This window comes from Archocentrus centrarchus, chromosome 2 (genome assembly GCF_007364275.1).
Source record: "Archocentrus centrarchus isolate MPI-CPG fArcCen1 chromosome 2, fArcCen1, whole genome shotgun sequence".
Taxonomy (NCBI): domain Eukaryota; kingdom Metazoa; phylum Chordata; class Actinopteri; order Cichliformes; family Cichlidae; genus Archocentrus; species Archocentrus centrarchus.
The window spans coordinates 1,377,250-1,391,599 of NC_044347.1; the positions used below are offsets into that span (position 1 = coordinate 1,377,250).

At 41.2% G+C, this 14,350-nt stretch overlaps 1 pseudogene and 1 gene segment (V, D, J or C); both read left to right on the forward strand.

The window, feature by feature from the left end:
* The window catches only part of LOC115791158 (NACHT, LRR and PYD domains-containing protein 12-like), a 1,329,445-nt pseudogene that overhangs the window by 972,909 nt on the left and 342,186 nt on the right, over positions 1–14,350 (forward strand).
* On the forward strand, positions 9,743–10,445 carry LOC115791639 (Ig kappa chain V region 3381-like). The segment is given in 2 exon segments: positions 9,743–9,819; positions 10,032–10,445. Coding segments are annotated over 2 exon segments (360 nt in total).

Here is a 14,350-nt window from a genome sequence, read left to right on the forward strand (position 1 = left end):
TTCTTGGCAAATTGTAGTGTGTAAATTTTAATTTGATAGTCTTTGAGTCAGGGTGTTATATTTAATGGGTAAAATTAATAAATGAAATCATGTTGAATAGTTAGACTTGATCAGACCACAGGTCAAATTTAAATATTGAACCCAAAGGCCTTCAGCTCAAGACTCAAATTTTTCAAACTACAGAGAGCAGGAAAAATCAGTACAACTTAATACAACTTGACTAGTTTTTCATAGATACCAGTAACTGCTCCCTAGTGTGCCATTATAAGGAGTGTTTTTACCAGGAAGATCTCACCCTATTGGTTGAGGAACATGCCAGTCTGACAGGCCAGATATAACAGAACCTGGTTTAAGAAAACAGGAGGCTGAAGACCTGATGTTTGGGAGACACAGACTGTGTCCTCAGTTTTCCAGGAGGAAGGAATGGTGGCTGAATTAGTCCAGGTTGTTATATCAATAAAACAATCAGCCCCAAAAGGTCCCTTCATGCCTTAGGAGTTCCTGGTGGGGTTCTTAACAAATTCAAGGTACAGCAGCAGAGTTTGTGTCACTGTATGCCTTTCAGGCCAAAATTCAACAAAACTTAGACGGGGTTCATTATAATATTAAATCAGGAATGTCAAAATTAGCAAAAATTCAGCAGATTGATCCAAAATTTAGCAGAAAACTTAAATCCTGTATCTTTAATGATGGGAAAATGTTTTGGGAAATCAGATCAACAAATTCAAGTTTTTCTCTTATGCACTGTTAAAAGAAGGAATGAAGGAATGCACTGAGCAGCTCCGCAACACCGAAAGGCCTGAAAGACCACAGAAACCAACTAAAGTGCATGATCACAAAATAATGTCCATGGTTAAGAGCAACAACTTTACAACATCTAACCAAGTACAGGCTCTCGTGATGAGGCAGATGCATCACTGTCAAAGTCTGCAGTCATGCATAGAAAATGAAGGGTTTACAACAAGGTGTTAAATTGTTTTATATCTTATGAACAAGAATAAATGTGTTTTAAATTATCAATGAAAAACACTGGATTTTTATTTTCTAATAATGATCCCTGTTAAAGGCTTACTTTTTTCTGAAATATTAGCTCGAACATTTGACACCTCACACAGTAAAGATGAAAAATTCTTCAATGACTGTTCTCTCTATTATCAATTGTTTGTTGTAATTTAGGACTGAAACAAAAACAACAATCAGCGTTTCAGTGATAATACAATAAGAGCAATAATTAATATTCAGACCTGCAGAGGAGACGTGAGGCTGGTTGGTCCTGTTGCTCTGGTTTTCTCAGCTGTCAATTGCTGGGATGATGGCAGTTGAAATCAGCCTGCAGGTTGATGGTGCTGATGATGAAGCCCAATAGGATGGTCACTCTTTATAGAAAGTGTCTCTCAGCCCAGCCCCCCTCCACCTCCCTCCTTTGACTGGTACTCAAATATTATCCAGGATCAGAGCAGACTTCATCTTCTCTGAGAAGAGAACAATTTTACAGGCCTGATTTGCATTAACAGTGTGTGACAAAGCATTTGTTTAAGAAGAAATTCAAATATCTAGATAACAAAATTTTCACTCATTTCATTGTTTACAGTTTGCAGATATAATTGTAGCAACTGTCTCACAATGCAACACAATGGTTTATGATCTCCATATAACCACAAAGGAAATGCTTTATAACATACCATGATTAAGTTGTAACCATTTTTATTTATCTTCAGTTTTTCTACTTTTACTGTTTTAGTTAATGTGCTCAATGTAGGATTTATGTTTAGTGACCAGCATTGCATACATTTCATTTATAAATAAGAAAGATGTTTAGTTCACTACATTTATCTGGGGTTGGGACTTAAGACTGGACGACCAAAGTCCAGACACATACAGTTTCTGCTTCAGGGTTATATGGCAATAAACACTGTTAGGAGTTGGATACAGATTTTCGTCAGTCATCAAGTAAAATGAGGCTGACTTTAACCAGCTGGCAGCACTCAGAAACCCTGGACTTGCAGACCTACATGTAAGTGGAGATCTGAAACAAGCTGCCAGATCTGGAAATATCTGAGAACCTGAAATGACCTGCAGAAGCAGCACCTGAAAGTTTATCAGTCAGGAGCAATAAGGATTTTTTTTTTTTTTGTTATGAAGAACTCTTTAATCCACCTGCATGTAAAGACATACATTCGTCTTATCAGTCAGAGTATTTTGTTAATTGAATATATTACATTGTATTTTACTTCTCTTATCTGGCCTTTATGCAAAACGCTGTCTGTTCATTTGATTAAACACTGGCAAACACAGGTGGAAGTCTTTACATTTGAATGAGGAGATGTCCGGTAGATAAAACTTGGTCCTGACATAATTAACAAATGGTGTACTTCCACATTGGTCCCAGACAAAAGAGGCTCATTTTGTTCATGGTTTAACATTTGTGTTCAGACACTTAAGCCAACAATTTTTTTCATTTCTTTTTTTAAGGTTGAAGGTTCATTTTATTTACAAGAGGAAACAATGACAACTGCCATGGTCCTCAGCCAGAAAAGGGTGGAGTGCCCGCTCCAGCTCAGAGATGAGTTGCTGTCCCAAGTGAAGGAGTTTAAGTATCTTGGGGTCTAGTTCACTAGTGACGGTAGAAGGGAGCAGGAGGCTGACAGATGGACTGATGCAGTGTCTGCATCACTGCAGACGCTGCATCACTGCAGACGCTGCATCAGTCTGTTGTGGTGAAAAGAAAGCTGAACATAAAAGCAAAGCTGTCAATTTACTGCTCAAGCTTTGGGTAGTGACCGAAAGAATAAGATTGAAAAGTGGCAGAAATGAGTTTCCTTCGAAGGGTGGCTGGCCTCTCCCTTAGAGATAAGGTGAGGAGTGCGGTCATCCGGGAGGGGCTCAGAGTAGAGCTGCTGCTCCTCCACATTGAAAGGAGCCAGTTGAGGTGGCTCGGGCATCTGATTAGGATGCCTCCTGGCCGGTGTTCCGGGCACGTCCCACCGGGAGGAGGCCCCGTGGTAGACCCAAGACACGCTGGAGGGATTATATCTCTCAGCTGGCCTGGGAACGCCTTGGGGTCCCTCTGGATGAGCTGGAGGAGGTGGCTGGGGAGAGGGAAGCCTGGGCTTCTCTGCTTAGGCTCCTGCCCCCGCGACCCGGCCCCGGATAAGTGGAAGAAAATGGATGGATGGATGTAATAATAATAATAATAATAATAATAATAATAATAATAATAATAATAATAATAATAATAATAATAATAATATAAATAATAATACATACTCAGAGTTTATCAGCTCTGTTACATCACATGTAATGCAAAAAATGTACGAGAAGAAGGATCCAGGCAGCTGCTCCTCGTATGGCCTCTGAGTGTCTCCTTATCGCTTGTTTGGTTACTTGTTGTCTCCTCTGCGTCTGTGACTGAACATTGCTAGAACCTCAAACATCTGTGACTGATAAACACTGTTAGGGATTATTTTTGACTCAGTGAATAAAGGACAAATGTTTAAAGGTAAATTCCAGTAAATTAATTAATAAACAGTGGATCAACCAAATAATAAACAATTAAATAATATATTAGACAGAGAGCAACAGATCAGAAAGTTCTAGACTAACTCGACTAGAAGATGTGCTCATGACTGAGAGGAATCTGAGTCATGAAAACCAGCTTGAACAAGACTGAGTGACGAAGGTGAACTCGTAGCACCCAGAGATTATTTATTATAGATAAGAGGAGGCTGTCAGTATAAAGATGTTATGGTTAAACAGAAACACGGGCTCAGAGAGAGAGCACACACACACACACACACACACACACACACACACACACACACACACACACACACACACACACACACACACACACACACACACACACAGGCCTGTCTCTTCTGAGTCCACACATGCATGTGTGTATTTTTTCTGATTCTTTAATATATTAATTGTCTTACTTTTTTAATTAAAGTGTTTCAGGTGTCTTCCTTCATAAACAACTTGTTTACCTGTCAACACGTACCCACCAAGAACACACTGTGCCTGCCTCATACCAAACATATGTTCTTCTGTATTGTCAGGCACCTATTTTGTTTGTTATACTCTAAGACAAAGTTTCTCAGGCAAATAAATGTGAGAACAATAAAATCAAACACATATCACGATTATATTTGAAGCTTCCTAAAACTCATTCCTCTACATTGGTTTCTTTGGTAATCTGTTCTGTTTGGTTTCTTTTCCTTTTTTTCACTATGCAAATTTGCTGAAGTCCCAAAGCCTTAAAAATGACTTTGTAACCTTTTCCAGACTGAAACATGTGAGTGTTTCACCATGTCAGAGAGCTTCTATTTAAGTGATTTCTTGATTGAGCAGGTCTGGCAGTGATCAGGCCTCAGTTTAAAAAAAAAGTGGGTGATTAATGATTGTGTGTGTGTGTGTGTGTGTGTGTGGGGGGGGGGGGGGGGTACTTTTTCACAGGGCTGTATGTTTATACTGGGAATCAGGAGAATGCAGGAGGCCAAAATGATCTTATATGTGCAGTAAAAATGTACTTACTGCTCCCTGTCCATCTTCAGTGTTACCAGTGTGTATTAGTTTAAAAATATAGCAAATGAAGATTTGAAGTGTTGTTGCTGGTTTGACCACTGAGTGTCAGTAAAGTCAGACTCCACTCTGACAGACCTCAGGTCAGAATTTTATTCTGTGAATTGGATCCAGTTTTTTAATGTGGTAATTCCTCCTTAATTAAATGACATGTCTAAAATGTTCTCCCTCTGATGAATCTTCTGCAGGGTTGTTTCTGGACTGAACTTCAATCACTAAAACAAACTTTACATTTATTAGATTTAATGCATTCAGATTTTTGATCAGTGATCAGCGAGGAGCAAAGCTGGTGACGTGCTGAGGACGGCTCCAGCTGACTGACTGTGTTTGCATGTGTGTCCCGCCTCTCTGCACCAGCCGTGAGGAGCCGTTCATTTCTAATTACTGAAAATGTCCACAGCAGATTCCAGTCCTCACAGACGGGTCATGTTTGTGGGATCAGAATGTGCACAGTGGAAAACCAACACTTTGTGTTTTCCCTCCAAACTGTTAGGATATGCTCAGTGTGTGCCTCTACATTTACTGTTTTCACATCACATCAGGAGCAGCGATTGTGTTTGAGGCAAATATATTTCAGAGGAGAAATTAATTCAGAAACCAACAACAAAAACTAAACTCCTAAAACAGCGTGGAGCAGGTAGGCTGACTGATTAACTTGCTGTGATACCATGTTTTCCATGCAGCAATATTGATATTAGCTGACGCAGTGCAGCAACAGGAAGGTTTCTGAGCCCACCTTCTCCCACTGGTCTGCAGGGAGCCTCAGGGTGCTGCTCCAGCTGTAGAGGCCGTCCTTCTGCAGCACCCCGGGGCTGCTGCTCTCCTCCCAGCTGCTGCTGCTGCCGTCCACCTTCCAGGACAGACGCCAGTCTGAGGGGAAGCCCTTGTTGGCCAGGCACATGAGCGTGGCCTTCCCCTGCTGCAGCTCCTCTCTGGAGGGGGGCAGCACCGGCAGGGTGGGGACGACTCGACCCACTGCAGGGGGAGAGAGAGAAGAGAGATCATGCAAAGAGAAGAGAAACTCCACCCTGTTGGCTGCAGCCGGTTCTGCTGATGAAACTGGCCTTCAGTGTTTCACTTCCCCCTCTGAGCTCACTAACCATGAAAACAGGTTTCACAGTTTCAGAGAAAAAAATCTCACTTTAGTTTCATTAATAAAGTCAAATATCAGTCAGGAGCAATAACGATTTTATTTTATTTTTTGTTATGAAGAACTCTTTAATCCACCTGCATGTAAAGACGTGCATTCGTCTTATCAGTCAGAGTATTTTGTTAATTGAATATATTACATTGTATTTTACTTCTCTTATCTGGCCTTTATGCAAAACGCTGTCTGTTCATTTGATTAAACACTGGCAAACACAGGTGGAAGTCTTTACATTTGAATGAGGAGATGTCCGGTAGATAAAACTTGGTCCTGACATAATTAACAAATGGTGTACTTCCACGTTGGTCCCAGACAAAGAGGCTCACTTTGTTCGTGGTTTAACATTTGTGTTCAGACACTTAAGCCAACAATTTTTTTCATTTCTTTTTTTAAGGTTGAAGGTTCATTTTATTTACAAGAGGAAACAATGACAACTGCCATGGTCCTCAGCCAGAAAAGGGTGGAGTGCCCGCTCCAGCTCAGAGATGAGTTGCTGTCCCAAGTGAAGGAGTTTAAGTATCTTGGGGTCTAGTTCACTAGTGACGGTAGAAGGGAGCAGGAGGCTGACAGATGGACTGATGCAGTGTCCTGCATCACTGCAGACGCTGCATCATTGCAGACGCTGCATCAGTCGTGGTGAAAAGAAAGAACAGGTGTGTACATTGTTTCTCAGTGTGGGCGTTAAACAGACCACAGGAACCACAGTTTCTTTGAATGAATCTTTATTGTATCAAACAGTGAAATGATGAACATTACAAAACAAAGATCAGAGACAGAAACACCTGCAGTAACAGGAGAACCAGGATCAGAGTCCCAGTGAGTCAGCTCAGAACTGGGAACACTGGTCTCTCCTCAGTATCTCTATGACTGGAGTCTGGGAGTCCTTGCTGGCCTCACAGGTCACAGAGCCCACCTTCACCCACTGGTCTGCAGGAAGCCTGAGGGTGCTGCTCCAGCTGTAGAGGCCGTCCTTCTGCAGCACCCCGGGGCTGCTGCTCTCCTCCCAGCTGCTGCTGCTGCTGCTGCTCCCGTCCACCTTCCAGGACAGACTCCAGTCTGAGGGGAAGCCCTTGTTGGCCAGGCACATGAGCGTGGCCTTCCCCTGCGGCAGCTCCTCTCTGGAGGGGGGCAGCACCGTCAGGGTGGGGACGACTCAACCCACTGCAGAGGGAAAGAGAGAAGAGAGTTCATGCAAAGAGAAGAGAAACTCCACCCTGTTGGCTGCAGCTGGTTCTGCTGATGAAACTGGCCTTCAGTGTTTCACTTCCCCCTCTGAGCTCACTAACCATGAAAACAGGTTTCACAGCTACAGAGAAAAAACAATCTCACTTTAGTTTCATCAATAAAGTCAAATATCAGAGCTGAAGAAGTCAAAATGATTCCTTGTAGCAGAGTGTGAGGCTTTTAATGGATCTGCTGCATTCTTCCCTCACCTCTCATCATCAGAATCAGAATCAGAATCAGAATCAGAAGGTTTTATTGCCATATGGGTGAACAGGTTCACAGCATTAGGAAATTGCTGCGGTACTTCGTGCTTACAGAAAAAAACAAATAAGTATAAAAACTATAAGACAATATACAAGTATACAAATTGCAAATATACAGAGATATTAGAGCTATAACTATAGCACAATATTACAAAATTACAAAATATACAGTGCAGAGACTAATTAAAAGATAAAAGAATGTAGACTATATTCCACTAATATGTACATCAGTGCAATCAGACAGGTTCAGTGCAAGATCAGAGATGTTCTTCACACAGCAATCACTGCTGACCCTGACAGCAGACACGCTACACTGCTCAAACTTTTTACAGCCCAAAAATCAATCACACTAATACAGCATGAGCTTCAGGTAGCTGCAGTCACATTATGATGTTCATGGTTGGAATCAGGACGTTACATCTGATTCAGTTCTTCAGTCTGGGAGGAACACTGAGCTCCACACAAGTTAGTGTTTTTGCTCTGAGGTAAATGTTGTAAACTAAACTTTGTTGGACAGAATTGTGAAGTAAAGCAGCGTCTTCATTAACTACCAATATTTTTAATAACATGATAAATGATAAGAACATCCAAACTGTGAAAATGAGAAACTGGTGACCGAGCAGAGACACCAGAGTTTGTCCATCAGATTATTATCTGTATCACAGTGAAACCTGCAATAATATTACCTTTGAATTATGAGCCAAAGTCTTTAAAGAAAGCTTGAATTTATTCACTTTTCAGCTCAATAAATGTTGAACTTGAGTTCATTTAGAAGTCAAAGGTACTTACAGTCAACCTCCAGCCTGGTTCCTCCACCGAACGTCCACCACAGTGATACAAACTGCCTGAGCCGCCGTACAAAAACCTCTGAGTGCAGAGACACGGCTCTGTGACTCTGAACACAACAAACTGCACACAAACAGGCTGTAACACAGCTGATTCACAGGAACAGCAACACAAACAGGAATGACAGCAATAAAAATGTATTTCAGGTCTTTAATGAATTTTTATGTCTGGAATTATCCTGAAGTGCAGAGATGGAAAATATTATTTCAGAAAATGTTCAGAGCGAATCACCTAAGGAGTCCAAATTAAAATCTGTATATATATTAGAAAGAAAGAAAGAAAATATCCTGGTCCTTATGGTTTTTACTTTACTGTAAAGGTAAAAATGTAGAGTTCTGTAGATTTACAGTAGATCCTTCGTACTGTTTGCATCTCCTTCAGCTCTGAAACAGAAAGTTAGTTTTATTCACAGGATATTTTCTGTCCCATTAACAGCACTTCACAGGCACATTCACATAATTCACAGACATTTACTTTCACTGGAACTCATCAAATATAATTCTTTATATCCTAAACATTCATTTGTATACAGCTGTAACCGTCCAGCATTTGTTCAGAAATCTTTGTTAGAATCTGGACTTAGTGCACAACAGCACTGATACACTTAGTGTTAAAACTCTTACAAACAAACAGCATCATCTCCAGATTAATTATATTATAATAAATAAATATAACAATGTACAAAACATGCCAGATATGCACAGATACTGGTTGTTGCAGAGAAGAGTATTTAGTAGCGATGTATTGAATGTACTAATATAGTACAGGGACAAGGGAAACAAAAAAATAAATATGGCAGATATTCACAGTAAACAGCGTTCTGTCCATGAGGGCTCAATCTCTGAGCTGGGTGCTGAGACCAGTGAGGTAGTCAGAAGAAGTGAATCAGTGAAGCTATTGTGTATTATTGTGTAGCATCTGAAGGCCCCGGGGTGAAAACTGCTGCTCATCCTGTTTGTCCTGCCTTTGTTGGACCCGAGTTTCAGGGAGCAGCCTCTGCAGAGCCATCCTGTCTGCAGGAGAGCAGGCAGTGAACCACACAGACACAGTACATTAGCACTGACTCTATGGTGGCCACCCACAGCTTCTCCTCCAGGTGGCTCCTCCACAGGACTCCCAGGAAGTCTCTGCTGGGCCTTTTTTACCTGTGCTGCTGTGTTGGCAGTCCAGGTGAGTTCCTCAGAAATGAGAGTCCACAGGATCATGAACGAGGCCGCTCTCTCTACACAAAGCGTGTTGATGTAAAGGATCCTGTTGTTGTACACTGACACATATTTCATTTAACAATGCCAACATATGTTTATTCTACACTCACTACCTTGTAGTTGTTTTACAGATTCAGAGACTTTACGTTGCAGTTTAATCCATGTCTGTCCTCTCATGATACTGTACACATATGCAGAGAGTTATGGTCAAACCGTCAGCTTTGACCACCAAATTTATTCACTTTATCGATGAGTCTCAGTGAATGTGTGATTAAAACTGTCCATCCATCCATCCATCCATCCATCAGTAACACAGTGACAGTAATCTGAGAGTCTGCATGAAAAAAGAAGTGAGCAGTTGGATCAGTGAGGAGGAAACGTGGTGATGTGCTGAGTCAGCTGACTGACTCTGTGTGTTTGCATGTGTGTGCTGCCTCTCTGCTCCCAGTCTTTAAAGGCCAGTGTTGATCAGAGGCTGTGCAGGCCTCTCAGAGCACCATGATGATGTCACTGACTCTACTGCTGGCCACCCTGGGGCTCCTCGTTCAGGGTGAGACTCTGTGAAAACTTTGCTTCAGGATGCAGCAGGTTCACCACAATGATGTTCTGCTCTGATGGAGAAACACTGAAAGCAGCAGCACTGACCTTCTTCCATCTGTTCTCCATGTTAAAGCAACCATCCTCTTCTGTGTGGATGATGATCATCTTTCTCCAAGCTGGATTTGTCTCACTGACCTTTCTCCTCTTTTTCATCTTTTCCAGGTTCATCAGGACAAATCACCCTGACTCAGTCTCCTGGAGCTCAGTCTGTAGCTGCAGGACAGAGTGTCTCCATCACATGTACAACCAGTTCAAATGTTAATAACTGGATCAGCTGGTACCTTCAGAAACCTGGAGAAGCTCCTAAACTCCTGATTTATGCAGCTACAACTCGACAGTCTGGAGTTTCAGATCGTTTCAGTGGAAGTGGATCTGGGACTGACTTCACTCTGACCATCAGAGGAGTTCAGGCTGCAGATTCAGGAGTTTATTACTGTCAGCAGGGTTACAGCTTCCCGTTCACACAGTGATACAACACCGTACAAAAACCTCCCTCAGCTTTAGAGGAACTGATCTGACTCAACAGCTGCACTCAGACTAAAAACAACAGAATATTGAAGAGGGAAAAACTTCAGCTGACTGTGTTTTTGAGATTATTGAAACATATTTATATTTAAAAAGTTACATTTGACTTTAAACTGACTTTGAAACATTCTGCAAAAGATTTAATTTAATATTAATTTAACTCTATTTTTAATGACAGCATAGAAACACTAACAGTGGTTTTAATCTATTATCTGTTTTAATTCTGATTTTTAATTTTTTTTTCGTTTGTAATTTCTTTAATTTTATTTATTTTTAATCTTTAATGATTAAAAAAGTAAATACTTGAAATGTTTAATGAATGTAGACTTGAAGATTTTTCATATTCACATATCATATCATATCATATCATATCATATCATATCATATCATATCATATCATATCATATCATATCATATCATATCAGTCCATGACAAGACCAAGACCATCAACAAGTGGTCCCGAGACCAAGACCGATCTTGAGTACTACAACACTAGCTCTGAGTGTGTAACATGTAGGTGATTTTATGAGAATGTGGATCTTTCAGATCAATTTGAGAAGTGATTTTTTTTATCATGTTTCACATTTTATTGTGTCATGTAGCGTCAGGCACTGGTCTTGGTCTTGCCCTCCCTCGGTCTTGGTCTCGACTCGTCTTGGACCCTAAAAGTCTTGGTCTTGTCTCGGTCTTGGGTTAGGTCTTGACTACAACACTGATATACACACATACAAACAATTTTGTTGTGTGCAGTAATGTGTGTGTCTGCACCGCTGTCATGCACTGTACTCAAGGGCAAGAAACTGCAACCATGTCCCCCGCGATCCAGAGGCAAACAGGGAAGGACCCAGGCCATCCACAGCCCAGGAGCTCAGAAGACCTGAGGCCACACATCCTGATGGCAACCGCGTGCACACCCCAGAGGAGGAAGGAGGGAGACCACGGACGGAGCCCCCACAGCCAAAAGGAAGGAGTCCAGAGAGCCAGAGGCAATGAGCAGCCCACCCGCCCAGCAGGCCGGCATCCCCAGCACGAGTTGAGCACGTGGCCACCGAGGCCCCAAGCGCCTGAGAACAGCCCAACACCCGGCAGAGAAACTTTATTTTAGACATGAATTTTGTGTATTGATATACATAGTGTTAATTTCATTGACAAAATATTTTTGTCATAGTTTTCGTCAATGACCCACGAGATGATAACTAAATAAAAAGTACCTAAAATGATAAAATCAATGATGAAATTAATTGACATTTTCATCAACGAATGAAACAAGACGAAAATGATCGGCGGGATGAATCCAATCAGAACGTATTTAATTTTCTGAAAGACAAGGACAAGATAGGAAAACCTCCAATCAAACACACAGTTGCACAAATTTGCTCTAAACTTGGGAAGGACAAACTAGCCTGTGATTTGTCGTTACTTCTGATAGAACTAAGAGACCATGTGGGGCGACTATCTCGGGTAAAAACACGACAAATCTTAAACATCTGCAAACCAGTCACCCAGATCTCCATGCAAAGGTCAGCATTTTAATGTCATGCAGGGTAAAGTGTTTTTCCCAGTTTGTGTTTAGAGAAAATCTCCACACCACGGTGGATTAGCCTTTATAATCTTAGTCCTGAACACTGCCCTGTACCTTTCAGAGTGTCCTGCTGTAAAACGCTCGGATTATCTTAGTAAGGTGGTGTTAATGATCAGGTGTGTGGGAAGCAGGTGAAACACTAATGTTAATATTATTAATAATATTCCATAACTTTTAATAAATGTTTAATTTTGTGTAAGTGTGTATAATGACTAATTCAAGGGAACTGAAGAAAAAGCATTTACATTTTACACCCTTTATATTTTAGTCACTAAATCGACTGTAGATATAGTCGACTGTATTCTTACGATAATTTCGTCGACTAAAACTAAAACTATTTAGATACTAAATTATGACTAAAACTAAATCAAAATTTGCTGTCAAAATAAACACTGGTCAATATTAGGGATGCGCAGATCCGATATTCAGTATCGGTCCGATCCTGGCCTAAATTACTGGATCAGATATCGGAAAGAAATAAAAAATCTAATGCGATCCGATCGGACCAACATTAGCTGCATTACAGTTCTCCATCGTCTTCTTCTTGTGAGTTTGTGGTTGACCAAACCAGCTTAGAGCTGCATTACTGCCACCTACCGGAATGGAGTGGGGATCAGGAAATAACCCCCTCAGTTCTCAGTCGCTGCGACGTAATGGATCATCGCTGACATGTTTTTCCGCCTCCACCGCTCTCTGTCCTGTTTGTGTGTTGTGCACACTGTGCTGAGAATTTCAGCTGTTATTTTTTTTCTCTACTTCAGCTCCTGGACATACTTGCTAGCGAGCGCAGCGTCCGGTACAGGAATATTTTTTTGTACTTTAATCACTGATTAGTGACTAAATATAGACCTGCAGTAGAAACGTATTTAGGAGAATGCTTGTGAATATAAAGCATTACAGAGTACGCTCAGGCAGCCTCCAGTTTTTCAACATAAACACTGATAACACAACAGCAACAATCAGCTGATTTACCTGCAGTCTGTCTCCACAAGCGCAAAGAGGCGGAGCCTGTGAGCTCAGATGGAGCTGAAGAAAGCTTTTCTCCCTGTAACCTCCATTAAAGCTTTACTGGGAAACAGCTGGAGGTCCTTCATCAACCAGCTGATCAGTAAGTGAAGAAAAGAAACTTTGTAGCTGCTCCATCCACCCTGTTTGTTTCACACAGGGAAAACTGCAGTACGGAAGTTAAAATATGCAGATGAACTGTTAATATGAAAAAAGTATTTCTTATCCAGTTACTCGGGTAATCAATGGAATAATCAATAGAATACTCGATTGCTAAAATAATCAGTATTTGCAGCCCTAATGAAATTTGCAACATACTATAAGCCAATGCGTCACCTTCTCACATAGGAGCAACAGGATTCAGGTGATAGAGCGATTGTTTTAAGTAAAGTTTATGAAGACAGGATTAATAGAGCACACAGAACTTCAAATAAAAGGGGTTCTTTATTCTCAAAAAGAATGATTTTCTCTGGAGTGAAAAATAAAGAAAACAGTTCAAGCTATGGAGCAAAAATAGTCTCTTATACCGCAAATAGTCATATAATACTAGTATGAAACTTCTAAGAAGCAACTGTTTCAACAAAATGGCGCATGAACAGCACTCTTAGCTTTCAACAGAGTTGTTGCAACGCAGCTAAAACACTCGGAAAAAACAGTACATAACAAACGGCGGTGGCACTTCAAAGATCTGGATTCTTCACTCAAGTGGCCATAAAGTCGTCTTCTTCAACCAGTTTGGCTCAAAACAAAATGTCCTCCTCTTCTGTTTTCTCTCAGTTAGCAGCCAGGGTACGTAACTAAGAGGTTTTTTTCAACTTCCCGTACTTTTGACCTCTGTTACAATAGCACCACTTACTGACAAAAGCAAGAATTACAACCAGTACATGAAATAAAAGCAAAACGGGGTTTACAAAACATATTTTACAGGTACCCATTTTTCACCTGGTTACATTCTCCCCTCGCTTAACCGTCAACGTCCTCGGTGACAAGTAACTGCTTTTACTTCTTTTAAAGCTTCTCTGAAAAACACAGAACCTAAGCTGGCAATAATCTGTGAAACCATGATGAGCTTAGTTCTGGTTCCAACACTGACCTGGGTTCGTGATGTGGATTTGTGTGTTTCCCTGCATTCACCCTTTTACTCCTGCGGGGAGCAGGTATGGGAGCTGTCTAACACAAGGAGGAGACACTCGTACCTCACAGGGTTGGTCAGTAGTGCATAGTTCAGTGTCAACATGGTCAGTCTCTACCTGTTCAATCACGGAGGTTCACCTCTGAAATCAGCTGAGAGTCCGCTTTCTTCTGAACACTCTCACCAACAGAACAGAGTTCTACATCTGCACACGGGGTCAGGTTAAAAGAAACCTCT